Source organism: Palaemon carinicauda, chromosome 35 (genome assembly GCF_036898095.1).
Source record: "Palaemon carinicauda isolate YSFRI2023 chromosome 35, ASM3689809v2, whole genome shotgun sequence".
In the NCBI taxonomy this organism is placed as follows: domain Eukaryota; kingdom Metazoa; phylum Arthropoda; class Malacostraca; order Decapoda; family Palaemonidae; genus Palaemon; species Palaemon carinicauda.
This window is the reverse complement of record NC_090759.1, coordinates 44,379,076-44,396,892: the sequence shown is the minus strand read 5'-3', so window position 1 is coordinate 44,396,892 and position 17,817 is coordinate 44,379,076. Positions and strand designations below refer to the sequence as shown.

Here is a 17,817-nt window from a genome sequence, read left to right as displayed (position 1 = left end):
GCAGCCTCTACATTGCATTCTAACATCCTTGAAATTTTGTACGGGTCCACCTGAATTCCCTGTGTCCTTGTCACTTGAGGATTTTAAGAAAGGGCAAGTAGAAATTCCAGACCTTCTTCATTTGTTTTTTACCGCACTTCTCTGTGGCTTGCAGAATAAAGATAAGCCTAGTGAATCGGTAAAATGAAGGGTAGTCTCACTATCCCAGGATGTTATTTTCTGTACCAGACGGGGAAGAGTAAAACCATCCAAGCATCTTTGTCTGGGAGTCGGAATGAAAAGCCTCGCAGGTATTGTAGTCGCAAAGTTGTGGAAATTCTTAATCACTTGGGTCATGCGGTAAGTTATCACACAACTGAATCAATAGAGACTGAAATAGTATAAAAAATCACAGCAGAAGAGCAGATTTTACCTGATATGCTCTTACCTCAAGTTGGTCTCTCCACAGGTCTTGCTTGGGATAATTATGACGAGCTCGCAGAAACCCTATCTGGCAATGACACTCTTCATGACACCGTTGGGATATGCTACCAGAATAGGCCTGCTGCAGGGGTGGTGCAAGGTGCTCAGACTGAAGGGACCACAAATACTGATGCAACTACTGACTAAGTACCTATGAAAACACAATGAATATTTGATGCACCTCAACCACAAATCATACCATATAAAAGAAAGCCATAACTGTCGAAGTTCGAATTTGAAAAATATTCACAAGATCCATCATCCAGCCTGGAGATAGCAAAGAAAATTGATATCTGGTCAATCTACTGCTGCCTGATGTCCAGCACCCCTATGTGGCATGGCTAGAATTCCTTGGTCACAGAGGACAGACTCCTTTTCCAGCAAATTGGGTACATGGAAAATATTGAACTGCCACCAACAAGATTGGATGTAGTCAAAGAAACTTTGGTCAGGTCTCAAAAGGTTGCGTGTGGGTGCGGTGAGGCATATGCTATAGTGACATATGACCTTGCTATCGCAAAACCTGCACTCCAGATCCAAGCACAAGATTCACCTCTCTTTGACAACATCTTCGTTTGTTTTGGTGCATTTCATATTTCCATGGCCTATTTCAGCGCATTAGGTTATATTGATGAATCGTCTGGTTGTACCGAGGATCTTTGCTCGGCTGACGTGTTGGCTCATGGTTCGGTACGAGGGTTCATTGGTGGAAAACATTTTAACACATACAAGCGTATCCATCCCGTTCGAACTTGCCTTGCAGATTCTGCATTTTAAGCAATTTATTGTAGAAGGTGGAATACCAGATGAACGCATGGCACTGTTGAATTCATTTTCTGCAGACCCATCACCCCAATCACTTGTGACATATTGGAGTCCACTGCAATTTATAATTTGTTGGAGAGTTATGGCGAATTCTGTGATCAGACTCGTCATGGCTCTACTGCTAGGTTCTGGTTTCTCTACATAGATCTTGTTCATATATTCATGCTTTTTGACAGGGCCAGCAGGACAAATGACTTGGAACTCTACATCTATGCTTTAAGCTTAATGATTCCTACATTCTTTGCAACTCACAAGCCAAACTATGCTCTACTAAGCTTCCATGCTCTGACAGGCTGTGCTTACACAGCCTCTTTTATGAGAAAAGCAAAGTGGAAGCCATTTGAAATAATGAGAAACAACCCTAGGTTCACATCAGCAATTAGTCACCTTGGACTCTCAGATGTCATCAATACAGATGTTGCTGCTGTAGTTGAAGAGTACTTGTGCACTGTCTATGGAGTTCAGAATCTGACAAGTGTTGATGAAGCCAGGCTTCAACTTTTCTGCAAGTTGTATGCCCCAAAGAAGGAAACTGATCCGTTGGATACAATCAAAACTACAGACCCCTGTTGTCTTCCTCCTTGCCAAAGTGTTGCAACAGAAGTTGCTAAGAACTAACTTTGCTGCACACATATGGAGGGGTGCAAGGGAAGCCGATGTGGAGGGGTGCAAGGGAAGCCGATCCAGTCTCATTTGGTCCTGAAGGACATGGCTGTTAAGTTCAGAATGGTAGATTGATGTTTGTCTGGTTCACTGGCTCAAATACCCCTGATAAGTTAACCACTGAAGAATCTGATGTACAGGAAGATGATGATGATGATGAAAGTGATACTGAGAGCAACTATTCCTCGGATGAAGAAAAGGCAATAGATTTTTTAAGAAGTCCATATTAATAATATAACTGGAATAGACCCCATCTTCCTAAAAAAACACCTTTTTTGTATCTTTTATATTTTGTGCATTTTTAGTAAACCTTTAGCAAATTTTGATGTCTTATTTAGCCAAAATACAACTAAAACCCAAAACCGGCATTCCAAAGGGTGACCTTGACCTTTTGACCCCCTGGTGACCCCAATAATAATTTTATTATGTTTGATATGAAATAAATCTACTGATCAATAGCATCATTTTGGTATATAGTTCTTTATTCTAGGCCCAGTGTGAGAGGCGCTGCAGCATCCATTTTCGGACAAAAGGGGTTAATAAAATCCACACCCACCACTGCGCAACTTAAAGACACCACTTTTTGGATGTCCCATGGTAGACCCTTTCCAAAAATACCCACTAGAATTATGGTAATCTCAGGTAAATAAATGGCTGCTAGCTCTCGCTCTAGGTGAGTTACCTAGAGGTCCCGTTTTCTACACCCACGCGCATAATGTCACCTGGAGAGTTCAGCCAAGCAACATATAGGCAGCGTTTTTTTTTTTTCACAGACGTTCTTGTTTTCTTTAGCGTTGATAGATCCATCATGGTTATATGTGTCATATATGGGTGCTCCAATTCATATAAGACCAATATAAGTGATGGTGGTGAAAAGAAAATAGATTTTCCAGTTTCTCAAAAAGAGGCAGAACTACTCAAGAAGTGGGTGATTATATGCAAAAGAACTGATGGTATCAATGCCAAATCTGCACAAATTTGTTCGTAACATTTCCAACTCAATGATTTTGCCAGAAACCTTAGGCACGAGTTGCTCAATTGCTGCCGTATGACTGTCTGAAGTCTAAAAGAAGATGCCATACTGATACTAAATCTTTATAATAATGTAATTACTATTGGGATTCAGGTAAGCCTATCACTAATAGCTCGTCACTTTATTTTCGTTTACCAGGCATATGTTGCAACTAGCATTTTGGTCAACAAGGAGAACTGTATATGAACAGGCTCACTTAAAAAAAAATACGAGAATATATGGATATATCAATTATACTTCTCATAGAGAGAGAGAGAGAGAGAGAGAGAGAGAGAGAGAGAGAGAGAGAGAGAGAGAGAGAGATTTTACAAGATATTTTTCATATGTATAAAACGGATTTTGAGCTAAGCGAAAAATCTATTTTTGGGCGAGATCGCCATGTCGTCCTGATGGAAGTTCCTATGGTAGCTTCTAAAGGATATATTATATACTACAGTGATATTCCCAGAGAATTACCCTTCGGGTCCCAGAATTATAACTCCTGCAGCGAATATCCTTAAATTTTCTCAAGGATATCGCGTATATCAGAGGACGCATTCTTGACACGTCACATAGCAATCTCTACCCCAAACAGCGTTAACGCTTCGAGGGGGGACGTGGCAAAAGAATAGAAGGGGGCCGTAACAAGGTTACCCCCGTTCCCGTACTACTATTAACAACCACCCCAGCGCCATTCCCAAGATGGCGGACATTCCTTGTAGCATTGAGCGTGGAGCTACAGATACAGTATGTCAGGGAGGGAACTGTGAAGATCTATTCTTTTAAAAAGGAAGGGTGGGTCCATGAGGACGACATGGCGATCTCGCCCAAAAATAGATTTTTCGCTTCGCTCCGATGTTAGTGCTTCCTGGCCCCTACAGGGAAGAGTCATTCTAGACGGAGAAAGGGGGGTCTCAAGGTAAGCTTACATTGTATGGACAAACATAAGAATACACCAGATGAACAAACCATCTCGTAGTTTGTGAAAATTACCAAATACTTAACAGTGTTTCTTAATTCCATTGTTTGTGAGCATACAAATATATAAAAGTACATACTCTGGACTATAAACATGCAATTGTCGGGCGAGTTAGGACGCAATTACATTCTAATAGACGTTTACTAGTAAGTAAAATGAATGTAGCATGATAACGGAACTATACATGTAACCTGTACAGAGACTATCTTTCTTTCTTGGGAAGCAAGAAATGATGAGTGCCACTCTCAGATTGAAGAGAATTAAAGACAAATTCTCTTCAAAATACCTGTACTGGTTACTTTTATCGGCACTGTGTACTACGTACACCGGCACTAGTGCCATCTATATAATTCCACACCTGGGATTTTGAACAGAGCTAGTGTCACCATGGTAACACTTCATCAAAGGAGGTCACACCCTAAGAGGGATGACCTCTTCTCCCTTTCATTGACAGTCCCAGTCAATTAGCTGTTCATCGTAGAATTAGACGGCGGGTTAAGTATTCTACCCGACGTCACCACATAGTGCTTCAGATCATGGACTTGATTAGCATAGTGTTTGTAGAACACTGTGGATGATTCTCACCCAGTATATGTGCGAGTACATTTGAAGACCAAACCATTGCCTGTCTATAACAGTAATTAGGGGGGCAGGTTTTAATACGCTCCCTGCCACCACTACATAGTGTTTCAGTTCATGAACCTGTTTCGCATAGTGTTTGTAAAACACTCTGGATGATTTCCATCCAGTCTATGAACGAAGACGCTCAAAGTCCATATACTGAAAGAAGTTCAGTGATGAAGCAATCTTTCTCGGATCATTACCTGCGGGAATACTGTCAGGATCCGCTCTACTAATAAAGTAGGTGAGCTTCGCCCTCAGTTGTTTTAGGGATAAATTTGATCCAGAGGTATCTCCTTTAAAGAGCTGTCCTCCCCTGAAGTTCTCCGAAGATAGACCTTTAGACACTCTACCGGACATAGAGAGACATCTTCCTTCAGAGGGCAGATTCTCCAGGGACCCCACCTTTTGGTGGGTAGCTCATTCTTAGCGAGAAAGGATGGATCAGGGAAGAGATTCAGTTCTCCTGTTTCTGAGGACTGAATGTGGCCTTCATCCCTAGAGAGGGCCACTATTTCACTAACTCTAGCCCCTGAGGCTATAACGAACAGAAAAATAACCTTTTGGGTTAGATCCTTAAGCGAACAATCTTCATTGTTCAAGGATGAGGCATAATGTAGGACCTTGTCCAAAGACCAAGAGATGGGCTTTGGAGGTGCAGCAGGCCTAAGCCTCGCACATGCCTTCGGGATCTTATTAAAGATCTCGTTCGCCAAGTCTACTTGAAAGGCATATAGAAGAGGTCTAGTCAAGGCTGACTTGCACGTAGTTATCGTGTTGGCCGCCAAACCCTGGTTATGAAGATGGATAAAGAAGGACATGCAGAAGTTCATTGAAATCTCTCTCGGTCCTTTTGCTTTTACGAAAGCAACCCACTTTTCCATGATGACTCATATTGTCTTCTAGTTGACTTAAGACTTGTATGCCTCTAAGAATTCTACATTGCCTTTTGAGATCCCAAATCTTTTCTTAACCGCTAGGGCAAGAAAATCATGCAATGAAGGGTTTGGGTTCTCTATAATAAATTGAAGGCAACTAATCTCTGAACCTTTTGGAGTTGTCCCGCCTGGAAGGATCTCAGCATGTTGAGGACTCTCAGCAGGTAATTGGACGGGATGAACTGGAAATCCTAAGTCTATCCCTTCCATTTCAGAGACAAGATGTTTATCATTCAAATTAGAGGATCCTCGTATGGGGCTACATATCAAGGTAGTTCCTTGACAGCGCTCGTAATGAAGAGGTCGGATTGCAGTTCGGGGACTTGTTCCCAACTGGGAGAGAATAGGTCTGAGTCCGTGGACCATTCTAACTATCGGCCTGAGCCTGAGTAGAGCATCTATTATCATATTGCGGATTGGTTGTACGTGAACTGCTGACAGGTGCCATCCCTTTAGGTAAGGGATGGCTAACTACACTTAAACTGTATGAGACGTTTCCTAGTATCGTCGATTGCAGTGTCTCGTTATCGCTTCAGAGTCCCAGATCAGCTGTAAACAATCTGATCTGTTTGGAGAGAGTTTCCCTACTCATGCCTGCACCAACATGGTCTTGGGATTTTCGGGCTTTGACCCTTGTTAGGGAAGAGATTAAGGAAGGACCGCTATCGGTCTTTTTAGGCCTCTTCGAGCGTTTGATGCTTATTTTTTCCAGGTTCCCAGCGCATCTTGCCGCCGTGCTCTTAGCAAAGGGCCTACCTTTATTGCGAACTGGAGAGAGAACAGGGTTCCTCCCAGTTCTCGTTTTGGGAATCTGAAATTCATCTTTCATCCACGATGTTCCGGGGACCGAATCATTTCTTCGGATGTTCATAGACCAGCCACCTTGGGTGCTGCCCACCCCAGCCTCTTGTCCAGGAACAATGTTGCCTGAACCTTTCTCAGGCTTAAATATTGCATGACTGTGTCTGCCAATTTCATGAAGGCAGCTAGGACTCTGTCTAGTCTGACGAATATCTTCCCTAGGAAGTGCGTTACTTTGTGTAACCTGAATCTTAGATAGGAGGGGAAAGGGTGATTGACTGGAAGCTGCCGATAGAAGACTTTCAGGTCTGGTAAGACTATAGGCACCCATTTCTGCAGCGGGGTCCTTATGTTCAGGAGGATAAACCTCCTGGACTCGTTTCATTTGGACTTGTTGAGTGGTGATAAGTCCTGAATGACTCTGAATTTTCTCGAGTCTTTCTCGTAAACACACAACGGCCTTCCCTGGAATTCGGTGGACTTCCTTACCCCCTGTATGCTCTAGAGCTCTCAGGTAAACTCCTCCAGGAGGGTTTTGGATAACCGGATGCGTAGAGGAAATGGTGGTAGAGATATCTCCACCTCTCAACTTAGTCCCATCTTGATTAGGCCATGGACCCAAGGATCGAAGGTCCAGTGATCCTAAAGGAATCTCCCTCCTACTAAAAGCATTCCTATGCTTCGACTGATCAGTAGGAATCTTTTTTCAACCATCTGTCTGTGATGTCTCGGTCACTACAACTGTGGATCGTTGTTGAACCGCTCGAAATGGATGTCCAGACCTCTCCATCTTCCTTTTAGGTTGGGGACCCACAACCTTAGAAGATTCTCTTTTTGAAAGGATGCCCCACTTTTGGAGAAGTCCTACTTTCTCCGTAGAGGCGTTCTTAATCACTTCCTTGACTACCTCGTCAGGAAAGAGGTTTTTAGCCCAGATGTTGGAAGATATTAGCTTTCTTGTATCGTGTTTCGCTGTTGCATTAGCTAACACAAACTCCCTACATGATCTTTTAGCCTTTATAAAGGCATAAAGGTCTTTTACCAAAGGAGCCATATGAATTTTGGCTAAAACCTTAAGCATGTCTGGGATATCTTGATGAGCCGAACAGAACTCTATGTAGTTCTGTAGAGTTAAGGAGGCTGCAAGTCTCTCCTTTGTTTCTTGTACGCCCTGTAAGAGAAACTCAGATAATTTTGGAAGATTTTCCTTAAATTGTCAACTGGTGATATCCGCCTCAAGTCTCCCTACTGAAAAGGTGAAATGCCCCTCCTTCCAGTTCTTCTCCTGTCTGGGAAATGCTAGTGACAGAGGCTCGCACTCTTTGAGTGTAGGACAAGGTTTACCTGTCTCTATTGCCTCAGTGACATATTTGAAAGCTTTCTCCGTAAAGGGGAAGGAAATTGAAGCAGGAGCAAGGAAGAAAGAGTGCTTGTTACACGGTGTGGGTACCTTCGACACCGAGTAACCCGCCTTTTCTATGCAGCTTGATAGGAAAGCCTGTGCTTTATCATTGTTGAGAATCATAACCTCCTTTGATTCCGTTCCTTTTTCTGATATTGGTTCATCCTTCAGTCTAATGAAACAGTTCAGGAAAGCGTCAAAGCTTGGCCAGAACTGGATTTTGTCCAAAGGGACAGCACCCATCTTCTCCAAGATGTAGAGTTTGCCGTTTAAAATCGGCATTTGCTCCGCAAACCTCCAGGGATTGGTTGTGGAGCATGTCAGAAGGTCTTGATCTACGAGTCTTTTGTTCGACCCTTTAGGAGCGACAAGTGGAGCTTTGCCAAGCTCTACCTTGCATTTCGCTTCCTGCTTTGTGCTCTGTTTGCACAAATTTTCTACTAGATTCTTGAATTGGGCCCATAACTGGTTCATTCCATCTAAAAGAGGGATAGAAGGTGGAGATATCAATGTCGTTGGCTCATGAGCCTGTTGGGATGGAGGCAATTCCAACCCGACATTCCACCCTTCTTCCCGTGGGCGCTTTTTGCCCTCCTTCCCGAAGGTTATCTGGCCATCGGGAAACATACCTCGTGTCTGGGATACCACTATTTCCTTACTCGCTGTTGGAAATAGTAACCTACGCATCTTGTTATTAGGCAGGTAAGGTCCCGGAGAGATTTTCAGAAAGCCTCTCACCCAGTTGCGTAGTTTGAAACGAGCTGCATCCCAAGTTTCCACCGACTTGGGATTCTTGAAACCTTCGGACAATAGGGCCCGACATACTTTGCAGGCCTGCGGGTTCCAATTCTGCAAGTGACCGGAAATAACATGGCAGGGGGCATGAAACCTGCATGCATTATGTCCGTAAAAACACTTACTCTTAGTTTTGCAGAAGACTGCAACACATGACATCTGGCGTTCCTCCTATAAAGAAAGGAAAACAAAATGAGTATACGATAGATTAACTAACTGATAATCAATAAATCAAAAGTCATATCTTGACAGAATAGCTTAGGATAGCAAGCTATAAAGGGATAGTAGGATACACATACTTGTGTATCCCTTGCAAGCAAATGCTGGTACCTCCCTCAGTATTAAGTGATAGGAATTTCCTTTCGAGGGAATTCCAACTGAAAAAGGGGTTTGCTAACCCCTAGGGACAGGGAAGTGTATACTTCACTGTTCCTTTCATACTAAATACTGTGGGGTATGGAAGATCGATTTCTCAGTCAGGTTAACGAAGAAACACTATTCCTTCAATGTAAGAGCGGCTGCAGCATAAGCTCACATGAGGATACCAAAGATATGCTAGAAATAGTTACTGTATAATCATAATGTAGTTTTCTATTTGCAGTAAGCACTATATTGCAATATACTGGCTAATGAATAACTATATAGTATGGAAAGGAAAGACATATATTTGTATATATCCCACCCAACTTATTTGCTGTGACCCCCCTTACAAAATTAAAACAGAGTTTTCTAATCATGGAGACTCAAGGATAAGGGCTCTGCCCTTTAAGGGTTAGGAGTGTAATCTCCAGTCCTTAAAAATTTTAATATTGCAGGGTAACCTGAAGACTGATTACTAATCAGAATATTGAAGAATTAAATTCTTTCAATATGAGATTGGGTTTCACAAATATTTGGGTAGGAAATTCAAATATATTGGAAAAGCACTACCAGCATAAAATATACAGAAGCTTTCTATTTGCAGTATATCCTATACTGCAGAGTTACTAACTACCTGTATAAACATATATTGTAGTACAGCCAGCATGTCGTTGGCATAGCTAGCTAATGCTAGCACATCTAGCCTGCTAGCTAAAAGAAAGAGAGATAGCATGGAGAACAGAATACCTAATACTGTGTGTGTATATATATATATATATATATATATATATATATATATATATATATATATATATATATATATATATATATACACACACACAGTAAAAAGGGATGTAAAAGTCTATTATTACTACCTTCTCCAAAAAGAAGGTCCAAATGGAAGGGGAGAATATAAAATTCAAGCTTCCATCCAGCTACAGTACTGTCGCCGGCAAGGATCTCTCTAAATCTTGCCGGCCGGCCCCGGTGTCCAGTACTGCCGGCCGGCAGTACTAGTACAGTAGGCATTCTGCCGGTTGAACAGGCACCATTCTGTGCCGGCCTGGTCAGCAGCAACCGGGCAGTAGCCACTGTTGCTAGCAGTTCAAGAAAGAACTGAAGAACCTTTATAAACAGAAGGGACTTCCCACTTACAGCCAACATGGCCAGCAGCTGCCCTAGTTGCCTGCCAGCAGTCATGGTGCACCATGACTGCCAGTCGGCTGTAGCCATGATTGCCGGCCGGCAGTAGTCTTCACTGCCGGCCGGCAACCAAAATGGTCGGCAGGTCACAGCTGTCATTACTGCCGGCCGACAGATGTTAAGACTGCCGGCCGGCAGCTATCAACTGTAAGAGGGAGAGTCTGGTCGATCCCGGCAACCTACCGGCAACAGTAAGGTTGCCGGGATCGCCAACATAAAGGGATAGAAGGGAAGGGAAAGAGGGTCCTGTGAAAGGTGCAGCAGGAGCCGGCCTTAACCTGTCCTGCCCCACCTAACAACTCCGTTCCTGTATTAGAACTATCCCAGGCGGCTAAAGAATTCTATTCCTTAGCCTAGGGATAGATTAATACAAATAAAAGGTTGGTAGCACCCTCGCCACCACCTCGAAAAGAAAGAAAACGGGGTTGGAGTGCCAGTGTCCCCTAAGCATAAGAAGAATCTATTCCTCAGCCTAGGGTACACTAACACAGGACTAGTCTGCTAGGTCACAGGAAGAAGGGTCATATCGTACAGACCCTTCAGGAGTGGCCTAGGGAGGTCTAGCCTCCTATGTCGGTAGCCTAACGTAGCAAAGGAATTCTATTCAACTTGCCAGGTAGCTACCGACCACAGACTAAAAACTCTGAGATTCTGGCCAAACCCCAAAAACCTGCATCTGCGGTTACAGAGGAAGGGCAGAAAAAACCGTAGGAAAGTCATGCCTGAATTAAAAATTCGAGGCCGACCTGCTAAGGTTGTAGCCTGAGGCTACACTCAGAGGGAAGAGGGATTACCTTTAAACTCCCTTTTTTGAGAGGGGTAAAGTTCATCCAATTAAGAGATATCTATCTCTGCTTAATTGAAATGACCGTACACAAGGGTAACCGGGGAGTGTCTAACGTATAATAACACGCCTATTCATTGTAAAGACCCAATACTCAACTTTCCAAAGGGGAAAGAAGTCGGAGAATGCATAATAAATCCTTGAAAATCGATTGAAAAGTTAGATCAACAGGGAACAACACAAGGCGAAATCGCTACAAAATTAGGAATGTCCGCCATCCTGGGAATGGCGCTGGGGTGGTCAATAGTAGTACGGGAACGGGGGTAACCTTGTTACGGCCCCCTTCTATTCTTTTGCCATGTCCCCCCCTCGAAGCGTTAACGCTGTTTGGAGTTGAGATTGCTATGTGACGTATCAAGAATGCGTCCTCTGATATACGCGATATCCTTGAGAAAATTTAAGGATATTCGCTGCAGGAGTTATAATTCTGGGACCCGAAGGATAATTCTCTGGGAATATCACTGTAGTATATAATATATCCTTTAGAAGCTACCTTAGGAACTTACATCAGGACGACATGGCTTGAGCCCAAAAATATTATTTGAGCTTCAGATTATAATAAAAAAAAAAAATAGTTGCTTCGAAATTTTTCAAAAGTTTTCGTCACGGCAGATCCACCCCATCTAATCAACTTAATTCAAAATGATTTAATAGACTATGGTTTTCTGGTTGGAGATAAAATCATTACCTTAAAATCCATGTAAAAAATCGTACCTTTATCAGAAAATAATCTCAAAATAATGTGAGAAACAGCAGTTCAGCCACTGAGGAAGAGAGTTACTGAACTTCAGTTACTCTCTTCCTCTGTGACTAATTCCATCAAATTTTGTAGTAACAAAGGCCTATTGAAGTCAGTTTTGTAATGAAACATCTGCTTTTATATCTTTGATTGTTAGCTGGTTTGGCTTGTATGTCGTAAAGAAAGGTAGAGGTGCTTTCTCAAAACTGCTCACGTCAAGTTGAAATAGATGCTAAATTTTGTTATTAATGCTTACGTGAAAGGCAAAATGTTTTCATTCCAGTAAAAGGATTATCGTATAACATGTTGCATATACTGTCAAGACACAGTCGAACTTCTCTTTTCCTTCATACGACAAATTGGTCACTGCCATTGTCATCCGTCACCTTTGGAATGTTAATATAGACTACGGTTATACATAGTGGGTAAAGACAAAATTTAACGAGTTAGGGTCGTAATGTTTGTAGTAATGATGAAGCTACTGTACATCTTGTGTCACTACAGAGTGCTTAATTATGAGTGGTCCATCTCAAAGGTTGAATGTTGCTCCCAATTATCTAGATTGCGAGTTATATAACTGCGTGTCTCATGAAGCACCTTCTGCCTGTTAACAATGAGACCGAGACAGGATAATCAAGTAAAAGATTTTAGCAGAGATAAAACCTCAAACACTGATAGGAAAAGTCCTTAAGTTCTTTGATGGGAGGGTTCGTGGCTTTTAAATTTAGAAATAAGTATACATCATTACGCTTAGCTGATGTAGATGAAACGGGCGATAACTGGATATCACTTGTAAAGAGAAAGGTATTACATAGATCATGTAATCCTTTTAGAAAAAATCTACAAGAAATGGAATTATTCAAAATTTTCCATGGTGATGCTCTAAACCAGGAGGCAAAGCCGTTTCATATCTTATTGATATATTCAAAGCCGCCAATACTGATGTTTCCCAGAAGGTAATGAGCTTTTTATTATTTGAAGTAAATTTTACAATAAAAATATTAAACTAAGGAAAATTTGTATAGCAAAGTTGAAATGTTGTTTCAGTAATATTGAAAATTTATTTCATTGAAATGAGAGAGAGAGAGAGAGAGAGAGAGAGAGAGAGAGAGAGAGAGAGAGAGAGAGAGAGAGAGAAATTACTGTATTAAGATTTTTACACGTGAATTTTTATTTCTATTGCTATTCCTTATTATAATATGTATTTTGGAAATATAGTCATAAAGACATAAATATTAGCCTACTTTCCTAAATGCAATGTTCGGAATCCAAAACGAGGCACAAATAATAAGGCTGGGTGTACATGACAACTGTCAAATTAAACGCTCGGAACTCTCCAAGTGACGTCACAGAGCACAGCCGAGCTCCCAGCACCATACGCGGTAACTCTTGGTCTACCCCTTGTGAAAGCTACTCTACTTAGTTCATGTTCATACATAATTCTAGTCTAGATCATCATCAGGATATGGTTTGTCTATATTTATTCGATCAAGATTATTTTGATCTCTAGTTAAATCATCCTCATCTGCTGTGCCCCTATAAGCATATTCATCATCTTCAGTAGCACCCTCTGCTACTAAAAGCTCTTTTAACATTTCCTCTTCGTCAAACATTAATCGCCATGATCAAGTCACTAGTAGAAGACGTGCTGAGGACTGCGACTGTGTTTGCATCCAGCCCTGACTAAATCTAATCAAGGACAGTAGACTTAACATTTGCCAAGGGCTCACAAACTCTCAGACTTGTAAGATTGCCAATTAGTATATTAAATCATGTTGTTACCATACACACTAAAAAGTCGCGATTTTCGGCCTCGTGGTTCATGAGCAAGACACAAGAGTAAGTCTATGGACACAGTGAATCACTAAGATACCAATGTGCTACATAAATACATGCATGCCGTGAAGTAATGCTTAAAATAAAACTTTCTTTAATGATCTATTATTTTACTTGTGTGAATATTTTGTGTGAAAGTTCACTTTCTAAAACTTACTTATAATAAGTTTTTACACTTTTACCACAATTAAACAGAATAAAGTGCTAAATGTTCTTATCAGACCAATATCTCAGTAGATTTTACAATAAAATACAAAGCCAAAAGTATTTTAGTGAGGAATTTTACATAGAAGTTACATATTACACTGATATTTAAGCTAATACCAGCATAGTTTGTATCTGACAAATGTAAGACATGTTACAGAAAGCACACCTTCAATATATTCCTGACGACAGGCATATACTTTTCAGGATATTACATGTTAATAAAACTAAAAAGAACACTATAATTATTTTTATCAAGTGGCAGAATACTGCTGCCTACAGTAATTGTTACAAGGCATGCTCATTAGGATACACAGTTAAATGTTCAGTAATTACAATGATAGGATACATAACATGATAATTATTCAAGTGTTCAGTCATTACTATAACTAACCATTTCCATGAAATGGTCTTTATATTTTACCACCTTACAGTACAATCCTATTTTTCTTATAAAACTAAATAGTGAGAAACTGCTATGGTAATCACCTATCAATATAGAATTTAGGACAGACCTAAAATACTTATAGCCATTTAGACTTTCTACTGATGAAAAATCCACCAGAAATATCTGAAACTAGCTAAAACAATAGTTTTCTCAACATCTGCATCTAAAACTAAAAGACAACTAATTTTAATAATAAAATTGTTTATTTCTATATTCACCTGACTTTTATATTGCTTCAGGAGTTTGGTATATAGACATTTACCCTAAAATTACAACAAACCAATTAGCAATTTTCTCCTTTCAATATACACATACATTCTAGTAATGTAATGAGACACTATCGTGGTTAATATCAAGAAGCGAAGCACCAGGTCCTATTTCATTATTCCCGTTTAGAAGTTGAACTAGTTCATATCCTCTTGACGTCACAAGTCAGAGTGAAGGAAAGTGGGAATGTATAGTATATGAACATAAGGCGAGTACAGTACAGAAAGTGTTATTAGTAAAAAAGGCAAAATACATTGCCAGCAGCCAACATAAGACCTAGAACCTGGCAATTTCAATAAAAAAAAAACCACGATTCTTCATATTAAGGTTAAGCAAACACCAACATGGTAAACCCTTGAGGGAGCTGCTGCTATAACTCTCCAAAGAATGATTTCTGCACAGTAACCTTCAAAGCTTTCCAAGAATTGGATCAAACTGCAACCAAAATTTTAGCTAGAAATTAAACTTGTATTTTTACACCAAGGATGATCTGGAATCCTGATTCCAAATAAAATATTTGGGACACTAACTCTGATGGAATAATTATAACAATTCCCGAGGAGCAGTGAAATTATGATACTTGGTCTTATAATAATTTTTGCTATTAAGGAGGGGAAAAGAGACAAAACCATCTCATCTTCTCAACACTACCAAAAACAATAGGACTTACAATCATTATGCATATATCTGAGGCCAATGCTAAGAAAAGTAATTTTATCTGTGGATTTTATAAGAAGTATTCAACATTTCAGAATTTGAACTCTTTCAAGTAGTGTAAACCCACATCCCAATTCCAAAAACCATACCGCAATTACTGAAGCCTAATAATACTAAAGACGATTAAATACACACGCTATAATACCTAGATGAACGAGTACAGAAACAAACATTTAGGTGTATCTCTTAATTGCTGCAACAGAAAATTACTTTTATAAAAGGACGTCTAAAAATCAATATATGTATAACCCTAGCTAGTTCCATTCATTGATACTTTTTTAGATTGCTACTGTTAAAAATACACACACACATCTTTGATACATAATAATTACCAACTGGCTTTTAGAACCTATAAAACACAATGTAGAGAACAGCAAAAAACCGCCATGGATAGTCCTAATAATACTAAAGACGATTAAATACACACGCTATAATACCTAGATGAACGAGTACAGAAACAAACATTTAGGTGTATCTCTTAATTGCTGCAACAGAAAATTACTTTTATAAAAGGACGTCTAAAAATCAATATATGTATAACCCTAGCTAGTTCCATTCATTGATACTTTTTTAGATTGCTACTGTTAAAAATACACACACACATCTTTGATACATAATAATTACCAACTGGCTTTTAGAACCTATAAAACACAATGTAGAGAACAGCAAAAAACCGCCATGGATAGTCTCCTTATGGTTGGATGAATTGCTTTTGAAAAAGGTTGACTGAGCAGATTGGTGTGTACTGCAAAATTTTTGGCCATTCTGACAATAGTGGTCACAGATCCAAATCTGCTGGCCAGAACAGGATTATTAGCTATTTTACTATTTAAATATAGCACGAATTTGTTTCGTATGTGCTAAATCATGTCAAATGACAGGAATGTGTAAAAATCTAGATTTTTCTGTTATGTAAAAGAGCATCTACCATCTATGCTGAGGGATCCAGAACAGAAAAAAACCCTCTAATTTTGCTCAGTGACATTGCAAAAATTACTAACTTGGATGACCCAGTCACTTCCAAATTTTTAGACATACTGATGGATGTAGCAACCATTTGTTTGGAAGAATTTTACTCTTTCTGCTTAGTTGAACTTTTCATTTAAGCTAAGTCTGATCACGAAACCCCTCCCACAAAGAGACTGTGAGTCCTATGCATTCCTAACAGGATTTCCAAAGTAGAAACTGTCGATCAAACAAGAGACATGGAGAGAATGCGAATCAACAGATATCAATTGTCATACACAAGTGTAGAAACTAGTAAAAATCTGGAGCAACCAACTGTTTTTAGTTTTGGTACCCATGAAAATGCTTTATTAATTACAGGTACATCTACATTTAAAACAGATCTCAATTTTGGAGAGAAATAATAAAAGATTGCGTCCAAAAGACAGACCCACCTTTCAGGCACATACCAATCCTCTTTTTTTAATCATATTACACACAAAGGCTGATACAGATGGTCCTAAAAGAAAAAAGGGTCATATCATCTGAAACAACTGCCGCAGTCTACACTGTCAACAGCGGTTCGTGGCATAAGTTCACATTAGCATAGGATAATATTTATCTAAAACTAATTATCTGCCCCTAAACTCTTTTAGGAAACTGGAAACTTGAAGCAACAGATAAGTAGAAAACCCATTATTTGAAGTTCAAGTCTTCAAATAATTACTATGGCTCTTCAAGTACTGAATATATATATATAAAAAAGGAAAGATCATGAAGCAATTTCCTTGCCGACAGTTTCTAGGAAAAGAAAGATTGTAATCCTTGATGAGAGTTTAAAAGGCAGTTAACAGATCGTATTCTAGGACTAGATAGGCCAGGATCAGTATTGTGGGATAGAAGACTTTAACATAAATTTTAATGAACTTTAATTAATAAACTTACTTAGAATTCGGGATAACCAATTTACATATTTTACATAAAAATTATGTACTTTACAGAAGTTATTTGGATATTATCAAAGAGTTTATCTTAAAAGACTAATTCTATTTTTGTCTATTCCATAACATTAGAAAACCATTACTGAACTGTTTAATTGGACTGCCTACTTACCAAATATATGAACTAGAGTATATGACACAAAAAGATTTGATTAAAAAAGTTAATAATCCTTACAATTACTCTACAAGAGAAATACATGAGATGTGCTAATGGCTGAGCTTGTAACCAAATGACACACACACCCCCATTCAAGCTACTACAACCCATGTACTAATACTGAAAAAAAATCATAGTGAAGAAAGGTCGAGTAAGCAAGTTTCAGCATAAGAACGATTACATACTGGCTTGTATTTCTAAATAAGATACACTAGTTCTGTCTGTGCATATAGGAGTTACTGTTCTAACCTTATAAAATGTGAAAGTTATCGTAAAAGACTATTTATAAATATTGTCATTTTGATAGATATGAAAAGACTTCTTTAAGCAAGCGAGGAACTAATTCCTACAGTTCATCCATAAGAGAAAAAAAACATGAGATGAGCTAGAGGGGTTCTTGTAATCAAACTTCTACCACCCAAGTACCCATAATATAAAAAAATTGTCATACAGAAGAAAGATTGAGTCAGTAGGTTTTAACACAAGAAACACTGCGTACTGGCTTGGATCTGACTAAGGTACTTTGTTCAGTTTGAATATTTAGGAATTATTATTCTAACCTTGAAGTATGTAAATTACTTTGTAACGTCATCAGTTA

General features: G+C 39.6%; 1 protein-coding gene across 2 annotated transcripts in view; it reads right to left on the bottom strand.

The window, feature by feature from the left end:
- LOC137627715 (protein mono-ADP-ribosyltransferase PARP12-like) overlaps positions 1-8,664 on the bottom strand; it is a 289,451-nt gene extending 280,787 nt beyond the window's left edge. For both annotated transcript variants that reach the window (XM_068358969.1, XM_068358970.1), the window contains exon 1: positions 8,624-8,664. In XM_068358969.1, the coding sequence (XP_068215070.1) occupies positions 8,624-8,657 (34 nt within the window). In that variant the 5' untranslated portion in view covers positions 8,658-8,664. The remainder of the gene's footprint in view (positions 1-8,623) is intronic.
- Between the last annotated feature and the right edge of the window lie 9,153 nt (positions 8,665-17,817).